Source organism: Nyctereutes procyonoides, unplaced genomic scaffold (assembly GCF_905146905.1).
Source record: "Nyctereutes procyonoides isolate TBG_1078 unplaced genomic scaffold, NYPRO_anot_genome, whole genome shotgun sequence".
NCBI lineage: Eukaryota > Metazoa > Chordata > Mammalia > Carnivora > Canidae > Nyctereutes > Nyctereutes procyonoides.
In genome coordinates this window covers 33220366-33240028 of record NW_026575133.1, presented here as the reverse complement: position 1 = coordinate 33240028, position 19663 = coordinate 33220366, and the positions used below count along the sequence as shown (strand labels likewise).

The following is a 19663-nucleotide window of genomic DNA, read 5'->3' as shown; positions in this document are numbered from 1 at the left end:
TGCTCTCCACCTGGACTGGGGCTGGAGCTCCATGGAGGGGGGTGCTCAGCGTCCAGCACCCGGGGCTCCATGGAGGGGGGTGCTCAGCGTTCAGCACCCGGGGCTCCATGGAGGGGGGTGCTCAGCCTCCAGCACCCGGGGCTCCACGGGGGGAGGTGCTCAGCGTCCAGCACCCGGGCTCCACAGAGGGGGGTGCTCAGCCTCCAGCACCCGGGGCTCCACGTGGGGAAGGTGCTCAGCGTCCAGCACCCGGGCTCCACAGAGGGGGTGCTCAGCATCCAGCTGCATCCGTCTGGCAGGAGGAGCTGCCCCCCACTTTCTATCCAGCCCCTGCGGCCCTGGGGGCAGGAGCCTGACCAGGCCTCGGGGGCCCACAGGGAACTGGCTCCCTTCTCCGGGCCCAGAGCCGGGGGGTTACGGGAGGCAGGGGCCCCCAGGCCTGTGGGGTGGGAGGTGGGGCCTCAGGGAGCAGCTGCTGGGGGAGGATGGGTGGAGATGAAGCCTTCGGTGTGTGCGTGTGCACGTGAGTGTGCACATGTGAGCGTGCCCCGTGTCCTCATGGGACTCCTGCCCTGTCCTGTCCCCACCTCCGGACACACCCACACCTGCACACGCAGAGCTGCCCTGCATCCCAGCCAGACGCCCCTCCTTCCCGACCTGTGGGCCCAGAACGTTCTTTGATCTTGGATCCAACAGGAAAGTTATAACCCGAAGGTGCCTGTGTGATAATAAATCACGTAATACCAGCTTCTACTGGAGCCCCTGGGTCGTAGACACCCCCGGGGACAAGGTGAGAGGGAGGCCCCGGCGCGAGCGGGGTGGGGGGGTCGGCAGTCCCCGGGAGGCTGCGGCCGAGCTCCGAGCGAGGACACGCGCAGCCTGAGCCCGGCGGTACCCCCCCTTAGAGACCCCGGGGGTCACAGGGAAGGGGGGCAGCCTGGCGACAGCCCCGGCTCTGCGTGCGGCTCCGTGTCCGCCCAGGGCCCTGAGTGCGAGGGCAGGCTGCCACCCCAGCCCCGCGCACAGCCTGGCACCTCGTGGGAGCGCCCGCACAGCTGCCTTTGGAGGTGTGACCTGTGCCACGAGGCCCGCCCCAGAGGCTCTCCTGGGCTCCGGCCCCCTGACAGCTGGCGCTCACGGGGCTCCTGGGGGCTCAGGGCTACCGCGACCATCGTGTAGAGCGTCAGGCAGGCAGGCGGGCCGTGGGGTGATGGGGGGCAGGCTGCTGGCCCTGAACCCTGATCCTGCCCCTTCCCCACGGACCTGGAGGGGATCCCCGTAGCGCAAAGGCCCTGGGGTCCCTCATTCAGAGGGGGCTCCGGAGGCTTCTCGGAGGAGTCAGGGGCCGCGGGGTAGCCTTCATCCAGTCGGCCGTGCCCGCGGGGGCAGAGCCTCCAGGTGAGCATCCTGGGCGCAGGCAGGTGCGCGGCTGCTGCGGACGGCACGGGGAGCGGGGCGGACACCGAGGCGGCGCCCAGCACTGACCGTCCGCGTCCTTGGCTCCAAGCGCCGGAGAGACGCTGTTCAGGTCCGTTGGGCTTCCAGGGCCTTCGGCTGATGGGGTCAGCGTGGCGTCCCTCCCCCGGGCAGCTACTCGGGCCCACCACGCACCTCACACGCTCTCAGAGGGCAGCACACGCGCAGCTCTCAGCACCCACACGTGCACACACACACACACACACACACGCACGTGTAGACAAGGGAAGGAGGGGACACGCCGTGAGACCGGAGACCCTGGTCCCGTCCCTGACCTCCGTCCCGCATCCTCCTGGAACGTGCCCCGTGTCGTGCGCTGAGGCCTGGGTGCCCTGACAAGGGGGCAGGCAGACGGAGCAGGTCACAACACCGCCCCCAGTGGACTCAGGAGGCTGAACCGAGATTGAAACACGAGATTTGGGGATCCCCGGGTGGCGCAGCGGTTTGGCGCCTGCCTTTGGCCCAGGGCGCGATCCCGGAGACCCGGGATCGAATCCCACGTCGGGCTCCCCGAGCATGGAGCCTGCTTCTCCCTCTGCCTGTGTCTCTGCCTCTCTCTCTCTCATTCTGTGTGACTATCATAAATAAATAAAAATTAAAAAAAAAAGAAACATGAGATTTAATGTTTAATGTTGAATTTCTTTGGTTTGAGTGGGGAGGTGCGCTCCGCTCGGCCGGGCCGCTGGGGCAGGGAGGACTGCGCCTGCCTCCCAGGGGCCCGGAGGGTCGGGGTGGAGCAGCCTCCCTGGGCGCCGGCCCCGCTCGGTCCCCGCGCGCGGAAGCAGGAGCCCCCACCGAGGACGACAGACGCACGTGATGCCATTAACCAGCCTCACAAGGGCAAACAGTGCAAAATACTGTATTTTGTCTGACAGTTGTGCATCTACAGCGTGTACACAGCACAGCGTCGGCTCTCTGGGTCCTCTCGGCTACGGAAGCAGGCGGCCCGGCCGGACAGGCGGACACTGCCGGGCGGTCATCTGGTGGCCCGTCCGGGTGGCCTGTGAGGACGCGCGGGGCCGGCGGCGCGCGCGGGACGTCGTCAGGTCTACGGGAATCCCGGGAAGCGAGGCTCCTCGTGCTCAGATGCTGAGCGGTGGCCCTCGGACCCCGACACACCCCTGTCCCCCAGGCGTGCGGTAGGACGGGCCTGCGCCTGGTGGAGCCCCCGCCCAGACAGCGCGGCCACGGAGGCGCCACAGAGACGACGTCCGTGCGGGGCAATGACACGGGCGCTCCGATGCCTGGGGACGCGGGCTGTGCCTGTGCACGGTGTGCTGAGTGCGTGTATGCAAGCACACACGCGTGCAGGTGTGGACACACACGATGCACCTGTGCATCTATGTGCCACGCACACATGTGTGTGGTGTGTGCACGCGTGTCTGCACGTGTGCGTGGGGCTGGGGGGAGGGAGGGGGGATGGCTGCACAGTCCCGCACACGTGTTCCCCGGTAGGTCGGGCCTCCATCCGTGGCCCTGCCCGCGGGATGAGCCTCGCTTCACTCACTGTCCTGACACCCGTCCTGAGTCGGGGCGTCGTGCCCGGGTGTTCCTGGAAATGCCAGCCCCCCTCTTCCCAGCCCTAGTGACCTCGTGGGGTGCGGTACGGTCCCGACAGAGGCTGGCGCGACAGGCGAATCTGAAGGGCTTTTGGGCATTTCCGAAGGCACGCGGCCCCTCAAAGACCCCAGCCAGCGCCCTGGAGCACGGTCTCACGTGCGCCCACATCACGGTCACAAGCCCCAGCGTCCGTGATGCTCCCAGGGCGGCCGCTGCAGGCGGAGGCGGCGACGTGGGCCCCCGACTCTGACACGGGCCGGCAAGGGGCCAGCGGTGACTGCCCAGGTCCAGGACACCTGTGCCGACCAGCAGGCTGCCCGTGCCTTGGAACCAGACCTAATGACACACACGGTAGACGCTGGGGAAACCGGGTGGCACCTCCTGTCGCGGCCGGGCTGGCGGGGCAGGCGCCGGGCGCCGCGGGTGTTTTGCTGCTCGGTTCCTGGGCTGCCCCGGGGCCTGGGTGCCGCGGGCCAGGAGTGACCGGGACGTGGACGGCCCGTCCGGCCTCAGGGTTAGCGGAAGCAGGCGCGGCCCGAAGCACGTTCCCGCTGGGTCCGTCGCAGCGCAGGTCAGGGGCGCCAGCCGCTCCGAGAAGCGGCCCCGCTGGCCTCCCCTGGCGGCCCGGCTCTGCCCCGGCGCGTGCGTGGGGCGGGGGCGGGGCGGCTACACGGTGGTCTCGTTCTTCCACGGCCCCGTCCGGATGTTGCCCATGCCGTTGGCGCTGAAGGACAGGACCTCACACAAGTCGCCCTTGAGCAGCCCGTTCTGGCCGGGGCCGCCGAAGGGCAGGGACTGTGTTCTGCGGAGCATCTCGAAGTGCGGCGGGCCGTGGGCCGACTCCCGGCCCGGCCGCAGGGCGCAGCCGTACAGCACCGAGCCCGCGTCGCTGCCCTCGGGCTGGCTGACCAAGGGGAAGGGGTCGGCCTGGGCGCAGCAGGCCAGCGCGTGCGCCCCCACGGGGCCCTCGAGCGAGCTGGGGGGGCTGTCCGAGCGCGAGCTGCGGGGGCTGCCGTCGGGGCTGGACGGGATGTGGTAGGCGTACTCCTCCGCCGCGGCTGCCCGGTGCCGGCCGAAGTAGGGAGGCTTAGTTCTGGCCTGGAGGCACCTGTGCAGGTGCGGGTCGTGCCCGAAGGCGTCCTCCTCGTGCACGTGGACGTGGGCCGCGTCCTCCATCAGCTGCTCGCAGTGCATCTTGGCGCAGCACGGCGTGGCTGGCGACAGGCAGTTGACGTGGCTCTGGGCGGCCTGCAGGTTGGTCATCTTGCAGTGGCCGGCGGGCGGGGGCCCGAAGCCCCGCGGCTGCCCCGGACACGGCGAGTCCTGCAGGCAGGCCGCGTGCCCCAGGGCGTCCCCGTTGGTGTCGAGCGCGGGGCAGGCCCCGAGCTTGGCGCCGTGGGCGTCCCCACGGGAGGGGCAGCAGGACCACCAGCAGTGCCACACGTCGTCCCGCTTGGCGCAGTGGTGGATGAGCACGAAGAGCCCCAGCGTCACGCAGAAGGCGCCGTACAGGCAGCTGAAGACCATGTCCAGGAAGTGGCCCTGGGACACGGCCAGCGCCCCGAAGGCCCAGGTGGCCGCGAACAGGAACAGCGTGAAGGCGGCGGCCCGCAGCTGGGCCTTCAGCGAGTGCTCGTTCTGCAGCAGGGAGGCGGCCAGGGCGTCGCAGGCGGGCAGCGAGCCGGGCCGGGCGCCGGGGCTGTGGCGGGCCTCGGGCACTGCCAGCCGCTGCTGCTCCTCCGCGCGCGCCCGGAGCTCGTACCTGCGCTCCGGGTGGCGCCGCAGCTGCACGTAGGTGCCCAGGAAGTAGATGCAGGTGACCAGGGCGATGAAGGCCGCCGGCCCGTAGAAGGCCCCCAGGCTGGGCTCCCAGGCCATCCAGCAGCTGCGGGGGGGGGCGGCGTGAAGGGGGGGGCATGGGGGGCAGACACACCTCCCGCTGCCGGCAGGGCCCTCACCCCTCCCTCCCACCTCAGGGGCCGCGGGTGTGCGCCCGGCGCTGGAGCCCGGGGAGCAGAGGTCAACTGAGGGCAAAGGGTGCTGGCCGCTGGGCGCTGGGTGTGCACCCTCAGGGGCTGCAGAGGAGCCACGATGGGCGGGGAGGGGCCGCGGGCGCCAGGGGACTCACTAGGGCACGTCCTCGCTCTCCGTCCCGTAGTTCCTGATGTTCGTGGCAGCCGTGACCCCGCAGATGATGAAGGGCACCCCTCCGCTGACGAGGTAAAACCTGGGGGGCGGAGGGCCGCTGGGTGCCTGTGGAGCCGCCCCAGGCCCTGCCCAGCCCTCCGCGGGCAACTGGGGTGTGTACTGGACCCCACCCTGCACCCCCAGCCCTGCACCCCCACCCCGCCAACCTCACCCTGCAACCTCCACCTCCTCGCCCTGTACCCCCCAGCCCTGCAACCCCGGCCTGCAACCCCGGCCCTGCATCACTGCCACCCCCGTTCTTCCATGGCCACCCACCCCGCAACCCCCCGCCCCCGCACACACCCCCTGCCCCGCAAACCCCACCCTGTAAACACCCAGCCCCCGCACCCCCGGCCCTGCAACCCGGCCCTGCATCACATCTCCCCCGGATCCCTGCAACCTCGGCCCCAACATCCACTGGCCCTGCCCCCCGCCCCCCCATGTAGCCCTCAGCCTGCACCCTGCCTGTTCCGCAACCCGCATTCCCCCGACCCTGCAACCACCCCCTACAAACCCCGCCCGCAACTCCCCCCCTCCTCGCCCCCCAGTCCTGCACACGCCCCCGTCCCACCCCCAACCCCTGCCCTGCATCCCCCTTGCAACCGCTCGCCCTGCCACATAACCGCGCCCCCCACCGCCCCCCCTGCAACCCCCGCTCCCCACCCCCCACGCCCGGCAAACCCCGCCCTGCCATGTAATCCTCCCCTGCAACTCCTGCGGCCGGCCAGGTAACTCGGTTCCCCCCAGCCCAGCGCCCTGCAAACCCCCCCAACACGCCCCTCCAACACCCCCTACCCCGTAACTCCCCAGAGGGGCCTCTGCCCATCCCTGCTCCTCCCCCTCCCCTCCCCCTCCCCCTCCCCTCCCCCTCCCTTCCCCTTCTCCCCCCCTCACACCCGGGGCCCTGCCTGGCAGCCCGGCCTCTCTGCTGCTTGGGGCACATCTGACCTCTGACCCCGCCCCAGGACAGTGACCCGTGTGGACGGGAGTTGGCCCCACTCCGGGCCTGGCCGACCTTGGCAGCAGGGCCTGAGCCAGCAGCTCCCCCTGGGGGGCATTCTAGGGCCCCCCCAGGCCGGGTCCCGGAGGAACCAGAGCTCCGGGCCCCACGTTGAGGGTCGTGGGCGAGGGGCAGCTGGCGGACGATGCCCCACGCTCCCGGCGGGCACCACGGCTCTTTGTCCCCCGCGAGCGGATGACACGGGTCCCAGGCCTGCAGGTGGGAGCCCAGCGACCCGGGGACTCTGTGCCTCCCCGAATTCTATATGCAGACAACGTGTCCTTCAGAACAGGAAAAATACAGACGCTTTCTGACAAAAATAAAACTGAGCGCATGTGTCACCAGCTGGCCTTCGGGAAGCGCTCGCTGCGACCTTCAGGCTGAAGGGCTACTGCACCAGACTGAAACCGGGGGAACGGGAGCACCCGGACGCCAGACATCGGGACGAACGGAACACTTTGCTTTCTCTTCGTTAAAGCACACGTATGTGGTTGTGTAAAGAAGCGCCACGCTGCCGAGCGGGGCTGCCAGGGCGTGTGGGCGCGCGGACGGCGGGGCCGGCCCCACGGGGGCTCCCGCGCACACTTGCACGGACCAGCGTGACTCTCACTCCAAAGATACGGGAAGAGTCGGTGGACTTGGATCCCCAAGGCAACACGGAAAATCAATAGGCCAAGGGCTAAGAGATGAAACGAAATGTAGAAAAATATTAAAATAATTCAAAAGAAGGAAACAGGACAAGAAAGGAGGAGGAGAAGGGAGAAAAGAGGTAAAACCAGAAAACAGGTGGTGAAGCGGAGCCCGAGGGCCCCCTCGTCCTGGACGGGAGGCAGAGGCGGCAGCTCGGGTCCACGGGAGACGCCCGGGGCCCCCGCGCCCAGGCTTCAGGGGAAAGAGAGAGGAAGGCCCCTGCGTGTCTGCGTCAGCACAGCCCACGGGGCACCCGGCGCCCAGGGAGCCCACATGGGAGGGAGCCTCGCCCCTGGGACCTCAGGGGACTGGGCCAGGAGGGAAGACGAGCGAGCACACGGCAGCCGGGCCGTGGGGACCGGGGCCAACGGGGACAGAGGTCGTCAGGTCAGAGGACAGGAAAGCCACCCGGGACGTGGATGAACCCCACGCGGGTCCTTCAGAGCCGCCCGCAGAAGTGGTCAGCGCCGGCCGCACCGACCCGGAGCGAGAGCGAGAGGGAGGGAGGGAGGAAGGGGTCGGATCGTCCGAGGTCCCAGCCTGAGCCACCAGGCGGGAACAGGCGGGAAGACACGCGTCCTCACTGGACAGGTGTCCCGTGGCCGATGACGGGACCGCGGACACAAGATCCCAGGGACCCACGGGCAGCTCCCCGGGCTTGTGGGCAAGTGCAGAGGATCTTCCGGACACAAGGCCCGCACGTGCGACTCGGTTGTGTTTCGACCCGTGAGCGACGCTCGACCCAAAGAGACGATGAGGGAGACGATCCCGGTAAAGTCGCGTGAAAACGGTCCATGGGCAGGGGGCCCGGCCCAGGCGGCGCAGGACGCGCCCTGGGGCCTGGGAGCGTCGGATGCTGTGGGCGTGGGCGCATCCGTGACCCCTACGGGCTCTGTGGGGCCCAGGCCGGCGCCACCGAAATTCCAGGGGCTGTTTTCCCAGAAATGGAAGAGCGGATCCTACTATCCACGCGGAAGGGAAGGGACGCGGGATAGACAGATCAGCCTGCGCCCCCTGTGCCCCTTGCCAGCCCCGGCAGGGCCGTCCGCCCGGCAAGGACACCCCAAGGGGGGCAGGGCCCCCGGTTGCTCCACATTCCAGGTCACGCGGCTGCAGTGGCCATGAACCACCTAAACGGGTTTGGTTCCCCCAAAGCTGCGCAGAGGGTGCAGACCCCAGCACGGCCACAGGGACAGCGGGGCCCTCGGCAGACCCCTGGGGCACAGCCCTGGGGCCACCTGGCAGCGGGGCCAAGGTCAGCGGTTAGACGACTGGGCCCTCGTCTCTCCAAAAGCCGCGTGCTCAGGGGCACACACCGGGTCCTGACCCACGACCACTTTCCTTTTATTTGTCGTCAGAAGTGAGACGGAGCCCCTGCCCGCCGCCGACCGTGTCCCCCACTCTGCCCCCCGAGGCTCTGCGGGGCCTCTGGCCGCTCTCTCGGCCTTGGCCGGGGCCCAGCAGCCCGAGCAGGGGCTCCCCCCTCCCCGGAAGGCTCGGGAGGGACATTCCTGCTGATGGGCCCTGCTGGGAAGGGGGCCGGGGGTGCCGGGGGCCGTCGGGGGGTCATCGCTGGTAAGGACGCCTCCGGCTGGACGGGGCCTGCAGCGGGAGGGCACACGAGGGGCGGGGCTCAGGGAGGGAGGCTGGCCCCAGCGTTGGGGCCCCACCAGCAGCCCCGGGCAGGGCCTGGGCGGAGAAGGCGGTGAAGGGGGCAGGCCTGCAGCCCAGCCCAGAGCCCGTGTCCCCCCTGCCCCCCAGGGTCAGGCTGTTTGTACTAAGAAGGGGACACGGGGGACCGGGGACAGGTGACAGTGGTTTCCAGACGGCACAGTGAGGGTCTAACGTGGCCGATGTATTACACGGTCCCCGAGCCCACCCCTGCTGGTCCAGGGCCCCCTGAGCCCCTGGCCCTCGGAGCTCACGTCCACTGAGCCCCCGACCCACAGGGCACTTGTCCCCCGAGCCCTGGGGCCTCTGCTGCCAGAAGCACCTGGGAGTCTGGTTCATTTTGTGCATGTGATGCCGTCGGACAGAAAGGTGCCAGAATGTTCTGAGGCTGCCATCTTGTTCTTCCATCAAGTAGAGACCAAGACAATCATTTTGAGACGGATTCTTACACCCAGGAATGGGGGCGCCCCAGCAGGGAACCCCTGCCTCCCTGGGCTGAGCGGGCAGCAGAGGCTCCGGGGCCCTGGGAACGTGAGGCGCCGGGCCCGCGGGCTGCAGCGTCCGGAAGCCCCGGGGGTCGGCGCGTCCTCCGCCGGCAGGTGCACGGAGGTGTTTTCCCAGATGCCCCTTGGAGTTTGGACCTGGACCGAGCTCCGTCCAGGGGGCGGGGTGTCCGTGACCCAGGGCCAGGCCACAACCCGATAGCGGCGTCAGCTGCCCCTCACGGCGACCACCTGCCCTCCCGGCACCCTCCCAGCTTGACCAATAACTGTCCCCCAGCCTCAGGAGGCCCAGGCCCCGTGGTCACCCTGGGGTTGGCGCCTGGGCCGCCTCAGTTTCTCCCAGCTGAGGAGCCGGTGCCTGAACTCGCTGAGGTCCACGCGTGAGCCGCGGGCAGGCCCGGAACAGTGACGCGTCCCCCGAGCTGTCTCCACAGCCCCTGGTGGGCACACTGGCCCCCGGCCCCGCTGACTCGGCTGCGGCCCAGCACCCCCACGTCCCGTCCCCGGCCCCCGGCCCCAGCACCCACCCCCACCCTGGCCACCTGTGCACACTGGGCTGCCCTTGACCCGTTTCCCTGGAGCCCGTTTGCTGAGGCCCCAGAGGGGAGCCCAGAGCTGGCGGCTGCGGGCGCCCGGGGGGTGCGGGAGGCCGGGCACGCGCGCTTGGCTACCTGAGCAGGGGCTGCTTGGGGTACGGCGGGTGGTCTGCGCCCAGGCACGGCGGGGCCTTCTTGGTCACCTGCTTGTAGATGTTCCTGGCGGTCACCCCGATCCACAGCATGGTGGCCAGCGTGGAGTAGTGCAGGAGGATGCCCACCTGCAGGGGAGAGGCTGGTCAGCTGCGGCCTTGGAGCCCGTGCGGTCCCCTGGGTCTGACCCTCCTGCTCCCCCTGGGACAGTCACCGGCGACCGGGAGGAGGGCATGTGGGATCCTGCTTCACAGGGAGGCGCGCGGGCTCCCGGCCTGGCTCTGCTGTCCCGTGGGGAGCCGGGGCTGGGGGCACACGGGCCTGTACGCACGATCCCCCGTGGGGTCCGCGTGAGGTTGGCCACGTGTGTGCCCCTCGGCAGCGTGCACTCGGCGCCCGCCCTTCGGGCCTGCGTGCCCTGCGTGTGCGGTCGGCGTGGCCTGGACGTGGGCCCGGAGGGCTCCAGGGAGGGCGTCCTGTGGGCTCGGGGCCACACAGGGGCCACGTGGTGGAGCGGGGGTCCCGCAGCGGGCTCTCCAGGGGCCGGCGCGGGGTGTGGCAGGCGCTGAAGCCCACCCCCCATGCCACGCCGTCCGCAGCTGCCCCGCGCGTGCCGTGGCCTCCCTCGCCTCGTTAGCTATCGCGCACTCCCTCCCTCGTCTCCACCTGCCTCCGGAAAACAAGGTCACCTGTGAAGCCACAGCCGGACATCTCACGACGACGAGTCGATCATGGCTGTGACTGCACAGGGCCCGCGGGTCTAGGGAAGCCGGGATTCTCTGAATGAGCTGAAGTCGTGCTCTAGTGATTTACCAAATCCAGGGTCCACGTTCACTTCTTAGAAAGCTCTAGAATCGGGGATCCCTGGGTGGCACAGCGGTTTGGCGCCTGCCTTTGGCCCAGGGCACGATCTGGAGACCCGGGATCGAATCCCACGTCGGGCTCCCGGTGCATGGAGCCTGCTTCTCCCTCTGCCTGTGTCTCTGCCTCTCTCTCTCTCTCTCTCTGTGACTATCATAAATAAATAAAAATTAAAAAAAAAAAGAAAGCTCTAGAATCGGGGATCCCTGGGTGGCTCAGCGGTTTAGCGCCTGCCTTTGGCCAAGGGTCCTGGAGTCCCGGGATCGAGTCCCACATGGGGCTCCCTGCAGGGAGCCTGCTTCTCCCTCTGCCTGTGTCTCTGCCTCTCTCTGTGTCTCTTATGAATAAATAATTAAAATATTAAAAAAAAAAAGAAAGCTCTAGAATCGTCGATGAGACCGGGGTGGGTGCGGTGTGTGGTTCCGGGTGCGCTCCCTGTGCCAAGTCCCGCCTGCCCTCAGCCGGTGGCCTCGTGGGGCGCCCGGGCCTCCCGCAGGCTGCACCCGCCCTGGGACCGGGGGGCCAGCGCCCTCCGCACCTGAGCCGGAGGGAGAAAGGGCCACGTCCGCCCAGCCCTTAGTTGAGGGACGCAGGGTGTCTCTGTCCGGGGGCAGCTGTGCGGTGTCATCCCGGGTGACCACGGACTTCACGGTCCTCAGGGATCAGGGCTGGCCCTGCTGCTGTCCGGCCACCCCGAGCCTCGTCCTCGGGCTCACTCGCTCGTTGGGGTTTGCAGGAGGGCGCCAAGGCACGACGCCGCCTCCGGACACGGGGAGAGGTCACAGGGACCCGCCCTGCCTTCCGCCCCGGGCTGCTGCCGACGCAGACGTACATCATCATGTGGGACCACCGGCCACCGGCGTTTGTGCTCGGGATGTCACTTAGGACTTTAATGACACGCCCAGTTCCCTGGTGGCCGCAGCAACCGCGTGTTCCCGGCCGAGCAGAGCTTCGGGCCACGTGCCACGCACCGTCTCACGGTCGGGGTCTGAGCCGCACCCGGACACGGAGGTGGTCCAGGGCAGCCCGCGTCCAGGCGCCAGGGTGGTGGCAAGCTGTCCCTTGTGCGGCGGGGGCCTGGCTGTGGCCGGGGGAGGACACGTGAGCTCGTGGAGACGTGCAGGCTGCGACGTGTGGAATCCACGTGGGCAGGCTGGTGGCCGGGGAGAGCTGAGTCCAGGGACGGAGACTGATGTCCCCGGCTGCACAGGCCGGGACGGGATCCTTCCCTCCTCTGCCATTGTCCCTCGGCCCTCAGGGGAGTGGACGAGCCCCAAATGGGGAGGGCACCCGCTCGACCCAGCCCAGGCTCCAGCGCTGGCCTCGCCCGCACCTGCACGGCCCAAAGGCGGACCCACGGCCGGGAAAGCCGCCTTCCAGCCGCCTGCGGCCGGGCGGGCCGGGCGTAGCCTCCGGAGCAGCGACCGACTGTTGGCATCTGCGGGGCACGCGGCCACATTCCAGAAATGGCAGAGGAGTCCCGGGCAGAAGGTCCCCCCGAAGGCTCTGCGGGCTCCTCCCACTGGCTCGCCGGGCCCCAGCTCTGTCCTCCCGCCCGCACACGGGGCCCATGGGGCCCACGGGGCCCTCTGTCCCTCGTCCCCGTTGCAGAGCTGGGCAGCCCCGCAGAGCTCCAGGGGCTTTGCTCCCCAGGGCGGGTCTGGTCCCGATGCACGTTTGCAAACGAGCAAGCGAGGGAGCCCGGGCCCTGCAGCCTCGTGGACAGGGGGTCTGGAGGCCACGGCGGCCTCCCGCGGGAGGACTGTCTCCACCGTGAAGTGACCGTTTCTCACGCCAACCTCACTGTCCTGACCTGGCCTCTCGGGACCCGGCCGGGCCTGGGCCGACCCCAGGCTGTCTACCCGTAGGCGCCGGGCCCCACGTGGAGGAGGACCCCGGGCCTCCGGGGCTCGCCACCCAGGCTGGAGTGCGGGCAAGGCTCCCGGGTGTTCGGGGGGAGTGGGCCCCGGGGGCCGAGAGCTGCGGGGCCCAGAGCGGCGCTTCCTCACCGCCAGGGGCCCGGCTCGGGGCGCGCTCGTGTGGCCGAGTGTGACCTGAACACGCGGTCGAGCTCACGGCTTGCCCCTCAGCAGGCGCTCACGGGCCGGCCGTTCCCATGCCCGTGCCCAGGCGCCCCAGATGTGCGGCCGCCCCTCGGCGTGCTTCCACATGCGCGCTGGCGGCTCCTCGCTGCGGCCCAAGCGTGGGGCCTCCCCAGGAGGTGGCCGGCCGGGGGTGTCGGGCAGGCGTGCGGGGCCGCAGGCACCAGGGCTCGGAGCCGGCCCTCACTCCCGTTCTTTCCCAGGCACCTCTGCGGAGCAGCGTCCCCTGGGGCATCACCTGCCACCTGCATCAGGGCCAGGTCGTCTTGTGGCACGGACCCCACCAAGGGTGGTGCCAGAGCCCCTGGCTGTCAGGTGAGTAGGTCCCAGCAGCCCCCCACAGCCCTCAGCCAGGGTTGACCTCCCAGAACGACGGCTGGAGGGGACCAGCTCGCTATCCCTGCTGCGGTCCAGGCAGACGTGCCCACTGACAGACCAAAGACGCGGGTCCTCACTAAGATGCTCTTCGGTCCCCGGGGCAGCTCCCCTCCAGCTCCCGCCTGGGCCACTGTGTAGAGGCCTGTGTGTAGAGGCCACTGTCCACCTAGAGGTCACCGTCCACATAGAGGCCACTGTCCACCTAGAGGCCGCTGTCCATGTAGAGGTCACTGTCCACGTGAGGTCACTGTCCACCTAGAGGCCACTGTCCACCTAGAGGCCACTTTCCACCTAGAGGCCGCTGTCCATATAGAGGTCACTGTCCATGTGGAGGTCACTGTCCATGTAGAGGTCACTGTCCACCCTGGAGGCCACTGTCCACCTAGAGGTCACTGTCCACGTAGAGGCACTGTCCACTAGAGGCCACTGTCCACCTAGAGGCCACTGTCCACCTAGAGGCCGCTGTCCATGTAGAGGTCACTGTCCACGTGAGGTCACTGTCCACCTAGAGGCCACTGTCCACCTAGAGGCCACTTTCCACCTAGAGGCCGCTGTCCATATAGAGGTCACTGTCCATGTGGAGGTCACTGTCCATATAGAGGTCACTGTCCACCCTGGAGGTCACTGTCCACATGGAGGTCACTGTCCACCCTGGAGGTCACTGTCTATCCTGGAGTCCACTGTCCACCTAGGGGTCACTGTCCACCTACAGGCTGCTGTCCATGCAGAGGTCACTGTCCACATGGAGGTCACTCTCCACACTGGAGGCCACTGTCCACCCTGGAGGTCACTGTCCACCTAGAGGTCACTGTGCATTTAGAGGTCACTGTCCACATGGAGGTCACTGTCTGTGTAGAGGCCACTGTCCACCTAGAGGTCACTGTCCACCCTGGAGCCCGCTGTCCACCTAGAGGTCGCTGCTCCCCTGGGCTGAGCTGGGCCCGAGCAGGAGGCGGGGTGGGAACTGGAGGGGGGAGCGCACAGAGCACCCCAGGTTTGGGGTCACTCGTCCTGCGCCCGGGGCCGCAGTGAGCAGCACAGGGAAGCAGCTGCCCGCTGGGGAAGGGCCTCTCCTGCGCCCTGTCAGAACCAACGGGTCTTCTCCCCTTGGAGAGAAAAGCCAGGTGAGGCCACAGGGGGGACGAAGACCCCTTGGTGACTTGTTCTCAAGGCCGGATCCGCTGAAGAGGGGAGCAGAACCTTCCTGAGTTCCGCGCGGGGGGTGGGCGGCTCGGCCCTGACCAGAGCCTTACGTGGCCGCGGTTGCGGGAGCAGGTGAGCCCTTCTCGTGCCCCTGCCACCCCCACCTCCGGGGGGGACAGCTCCGGCCCTGTTCCTGGGACCGACACGTTGGCCGGACGGCGGACGTCCAGTGAGAGTGTCACCATAGGCCCCCGCAAGCCGACGTGAGCCAAAGGTGAGCGAGGCCGGAGGCCTCGTGTGGAGAGACTGTGGTTCAGGCGCGGGGGCGCCAAGCCCTCCCCGGGGACGTGTCTGGACAACGCCGCAGGGTCCTTACATGAGCAAGACTGTTGGCACAGATGCCCCCTTGGTAGCAGGGTGGACAAACGCTTCAAATCTGTAGCGAAATGAGGACGCGGACAGCACTCACCGCCTGGCAGAGGATCGGGTACTTGGTGCGGTTCACGCCGCCGGCAAACACCGTGAAGGTCAGCGCCGCGTGGAAGCAGAAGTTCAGGAGCGTGTGCCGTCCCTTCCGGCTGATCCGGATGGCGCTGCGGGAAATGGAGGTTTCCCATCAGGACCCGGCGTGCAAGTCAGCCCTCCTCCCCAGATGCCGTGCTCCGTCCACACGGGGCGGAGCTGAAGGCCTCTCAGGGGTGACCGGGGGTCGGGGGAGCACACCCCAAGGGCCAGGCGGAGGGAGGACACAGTGAGTGGCCGGTGGGTCGTTCTGTGTTACGTCTGTCTGGAGCGCTCTGACGGGAAGGGGTTTGAGAAGTCTCCAAGCTCATTGGCCAGATGCTGACATTGAGCCCCGAGACTGACTTGTCTGGTCACAGAGACAGACGGTGGGAGGGACCCCCCGGCCTCACCTCCTGGCTCCCCAGACGGACGTTTTCCCTCTTTGTGGAGAGGCCTGTCCTGACTGAATGTTAGCAAGACCCCGACAGCCACACTTGCCCCTGGCCATCGCCGTGACCAGGCCTCACCCGGGCTGTGGCCACCACAGAGATTGCTCAGCCGATGCCTAGAACTCTGACGATGGCCACAGTGTCTCCATGGCCTGGGACATGTCCCAGCCTGTCATGTCCATGACCCTGACCTTGGACATGCCCAAGACTCTGACCATGACCATGACCTTGGACACGCCCAAGCCTGTTCCCATGACCATGACCTTGGACACGCCCAAGCCTGTTCCCATGACCCTGACCTTGGACATGCCCAAGACTCTGACCATGACCATGACCTTGGACACGCCCAAGCCTGTTCCCATAACCATGACCTTGGACACGCCCAAGCCTGTTCCCATGACCATGACCTTGGACACGCCCAAGCCTCTCCCCATAACCATGACCTTGGACACGCCCAAGCCTCTCCCCATGACCATGACCTTGGACACACCCAAGCCTCTTCTCATCACTGTGGTTATGGCCACAGTCTGGGCTTTGCTCCTGACTATGAGCTTGGCCCTGCCCCTGTCAGAGACTCCTCACATTTCCCAGGTCATCCTCCCTGCAGGCAGAGGTGGCAGGAAACCAGCTCAGAAGGAAAGCAACTAGCCCCCCTCCCCCGGGCTAAAGGGCGCAATGCAAAGGTGGTGAGAGTTCTGGCAGCTACTGTAACTTCCCAAGTGTGTGGGCTCTTGAGCTACCCTGCGCCGTCGGAGGAAGACGTAGGTCACCAGATTTGGTAAGAACACGGAGGCCACTGTGAGAAGACCCTGGTGGAGGCCTAGACTGCAGGGCATGGCTGTCCTGGAGCGCTTGGCCACCCTCGGCTGCAGCGGGCCACCCCTGGTGCTAGGCAGGCGAATCTGAAGCACCTTCCGGGACCTCCTGTTATGTGAGGGTGGGTTTGCATGTGCAGGTAAACGCACGCGATGCCGAGGCAAGCGGGGCCTTACTTCTGGTGCACGATGTAGGTGATGACAGAGGCGAGGAGGCACAGCAGCATGACAGCGGTGCAGGCGTACACCACGGGGTGCAGGAACTCCCCTGGGTACTGGGGCAGGGAGAGGACAGTCTTCAAATCCTGGAAAGAACACAGACAGGCCGTGTGGGCCAAGTGGCCAAGGAACGAGGCGCCCGGCAGAGCCGCCTGGCTGCCCCCAGGTCTGGCCTCGCCCCTGCAGGCCCTCAGAGGTGTCTGCTGAGTTGGGTCGAGATCTGTGACGGGCGCCCCGCTCCCTCGGGGCCCACCTGGGTGAGGGCGCGGGCAGCAGAGAGGCAGCAGCACACGGCAGGTGCCCCGGATCCCACCTGCCCCGGCACCGGGAGATTGTGCTCCCCGGGATCACGCCAGCCCCGGGAGCCGACTCGGGCCTGTGGGGAAAGGGCGGCGGCCGTGACGGGGCCGTGTGGCTGGGCCCTCTGGAGCGCGCCGACCCAGGGTCGGGGGGCACGTCTCCCCATGGGGACGGGAGGCTGAGGGGCGAGGGCCCCGCTGGCGTGTGAACCGAGGGCATTTTGTCTCTTTGTCCGCGAGGGGGCAAGGTGAGCTCTCGCGGGGTCAGCACAGGTGGCCCTGGGGTTCCGGGCCCCGGGCGCGGGTTCCCGAGACGCTGCCGATAGAAGAGGCGCCAACCAAACTCAGGGGGGTGTGGGGGGCCGTGCGCACCCCGCCGGGCACCCCGCTCCCAACCTGGTGATTCTGTGCACTGAGCAGGCCCCAAGGGTGCAGAGCCTCCTCTGCCGCGGGCTCCGGAGGTGCAGAGACAGGAGGCAGGGAAGCTGGGAGTCGGGAGCCTGGCCTCGTGCACCTCTGACCTCTGACCTCTGACCCGCACGGAGCAGTGTTCCAGCCCGTCGTGTGCTGTAACTGCCGCGGGACAGGGAAGCTGGGCTGTGGACAGAAACGGAGCCCTACGGCTCAGGGGCTGGAGTCCTCGCGCCCCACGTGGCTGTAGTCACCCCACGGGCCTTCAGGGGGGCGACTAAGGCCACGGGGGGTCATAGGGCGAGGCCTGGTTCCATAGGACCCACGTCCTTAGCAGAGGGAGACGCGCCCAGGACCTGCCGGAGGGAAGGCCGTCGGAGGACACGGCGAGAAGGCGGCTGTGTACACGAGCGGCGGGTGGCCTTGGGGGAGACCTGCGACTCCTGGACCTTGGACTTCCAGGCTCTAGGACTGAGGGGCGGGTCGCGTCTTAATGGGCTCGGGGTGCTGGGGGTTGGGCCCAGTTATGGCCGTGCCCTCCCCGCCCGAGCCGGTCACGCCCCCGCGGCAGATGCGCACGCTCGACGGGGGTCTGCTCCTGCTCCCACTTTGCAGGTCGGAGGGTCAGAGTGTGAGACCCTTTCTTGGCCTCTGGGCTCCTGCTCTGAGCCGCCTGCTCTGCTCCCACGGCCCCGGACGTGCCCCGCTGGGGGAGGCAGGTGGGCGCTGGTGCCCCTAGAGGGCTGCCCGGGGCCCCGTGAGAGCGTGCTGAGCCGTCCAGCTGTGACAACAGGCTGGTGGCCGGCGGGGGAGGGGGTGGTCTGCAGCCTCGCCAGCCGTGCCCGAGGCGGGTGCACCCACCCCAGGCTGACGCGGGCCCTGGGTGCGCGATGGGCCCCTCCCGGGGCAGTGAGGGCGGCAGGAAGCGGCTGGTGCTCCTCCAGGAGGGCGCCCGGCCTGAGTCACGCGGGAAAACGAGAGAAACTGGCCCTCGCAGGGCTTGGGCTCGCCACGGCCGGGACGGCGCCAGAGCTTTCCTGGTGGACCACATCCTGCCAGGGCAGCGAAGACGAGGCCCCGGGCTGTCGGGGATTTCCAGGGACTGCGAGGGCCACCCTGGTGTCCAGCCGTGGCCTCTGCACCCCGATCTGGCTCTGCCTGGAGACGTTTCCAAGGAGAGCTCCCAGCGGTCTTGGCAACAGCAGATGGAGTCCCGTCACCAGGGAGAAGGTGCCGAGCGACCTGGACACCAAGGGACTCCTTCCAGCTGGCCGCGCGGGACCGACTGACTCTCGAAGCCAGAAGTGGGATCCCTGACCCAGCACATGGCCAGCTGCAGCCGAGGCAGGAGCGCCTGTCACTGGGTAGACCAGGGACGGCACGATGGCGGTGCAGCAGGAAGCCTGAGGGCAGGTGCGGAAGCGCATAGGACGGAGGATGCCAAACCCCAAGTGCCAGGGCGTCATGAGCTCAGGAGGGAAGACAGCCAAGGGACGCCAGCCTCGTGGTGGCAGGGCCACGTGGAGGGCCCGCCGGCCTGGGCCGCCTGGCCACTGCGCAGGCTCCTCCCCGGGGCACACACCTGCCGGGCCTCTGCCCCGCGGTGTGAACGTGCGTCCCTGGGGCACCGCTGTGCCGGTGAAGACGCGGGTGGGGCCGGGAGGTCGCGGCCGGCTTGTGGGCTTCCCGGGCTCGCCGCTCCCCTCGGCTCCTCGCCTGCTGGAAGTGCTCTCGGGTCCCGACTCCATCCCAACTTCCGGAGCGCGAGGGACCCTCCCTGTGGCCCTGGGGGGATGAGGGTTCTGACGTTTGTCACCTTCAGCCTCCTGCCAATTGTAAATCGCTGCAAAAGTCGAGGAGGGCACACTTTCCTGGTCTGATCCTGATGCGGAATCATCTGCTCGTGGCCGTTCCTTCTGGAATTCCCCGCTGCCCACCGGGAGAGAGCCCGGCAGGCCGTCGACAGGCCTCAGCACGCCCCAGATACGCCCAGGCCCTCACCCGCGTCGTAGTCCCTGTCACAGAGCAGTGGCTTCTAACTCGGGGTCTAAACACCCTGACCCTCCTGACCTGAGGCGCCCTGGCTGCTGGGACGGGCTTCCTGAGAGCGGAGCTGGCATCTCAGATCGGGGCCAGGGGTGGGCACGGCTCTCTGGGGGCTCACGGCCCCTCTGGGGCTTTGCCGGGCGCTGCCACTGCTCGCCCAAGGCCTGCACCCTCCTGCCGCGTTGGCAGCCCCGAGTCCTGGCGGGGGCGGGGGGCTGAGGGAGCAAGCACGCGTCCCAGAGCAGCGATGCCCAGTCCTGCGCCCTGCGCCGCATGCCCCCTGCGGCGCCCAGGCCTGCATCGGAGACGTCACGCTCAGCATGTCCCACCCACCAAGGAAACCAGGCCCCGGTCGTGCCGCCGGATGATGCTTCAGGGCGATGCTCCAGACGCAGCGCTTCCCGGGAACGGCCCCTGGCCCCACGCAGGCCCCACGCACCCGCCTCGGGGGCTCCTGAGCCCAGGGCCGGGTTTTGAGTGAGGTGGTGCCGGGGGGCGGGGGGGGGGGCTTCCTGGCCCCGAGCTCTGCGGCAGCAACATCTGCTTTATGAGAAATGGAGCTTCAACCATTCAACCATCGGGGCTCCTGGGTTTCTCCTCCGAGTTCCCGACCGACTGTGCCTTTTCTACATTTCTGAGGTGACATTTAAAGCTCCAAGT

At 68.3% G+C, this 19663-nt stretch overlaps 1 protein-coding gene across 1 annotated transcript; it reads right to left on the bottom strand.

Annotated features, from left to right (window-relative positions):
• Nucleotides 1-2356: 2356 nt before the first annotated feature.
• Nucleotides 2357-14809, bottom strand: ADGRA1 (adhesion G protein-coupled receptor A1). Its single transcript, XM_055346296.1, has 4 exons — nt 14730-14809; nt 9759-9904; nt 5165-5263; nt 2357-4921 (listed from the first exon to the last, which is right to left on the bottom strand). The coding sequence occupies exons 2-4, from the start codon at nt 9866-9868 to the stop codon at nt 3703-3705; spliced, it is 1428 nt and encodes a 475-aa protein (XP_055202271.1). The 5' UTR covers nt 9869-9904; nt 14730-14809; the 3' UTR covers nt 2357-3702.
• Nucleotides 14810-19663: the final 4854 nt, after the last annotated feature.

Excerpts from the sequence above, each read along its gene's own strand:
- ADGRA1 (XM_055346296.1), bottom strand. The coding sequence starts at position 9,868 with ATGCTGTGGATCGGGGTGACCGCCAGGAACATCTACAAGCAGGTGACC. Across the intron at positions 5,264-9,758 it reads CCCAAGCAGCCCCTGCTCAG|GTTTTACCTCGTCAGCGGAG; the intron begins GTAGCCAAGCGC and ends TCCGCCCCCCAG. Across the intron at positions 4,922-5,164 it reads GAGAGCGAGGACGTGCCCTA|CTGCTGGATGGCCTGGGAGC; the intron begins GTGAGTCCCCTG and ends CCCCCCCCGCAG.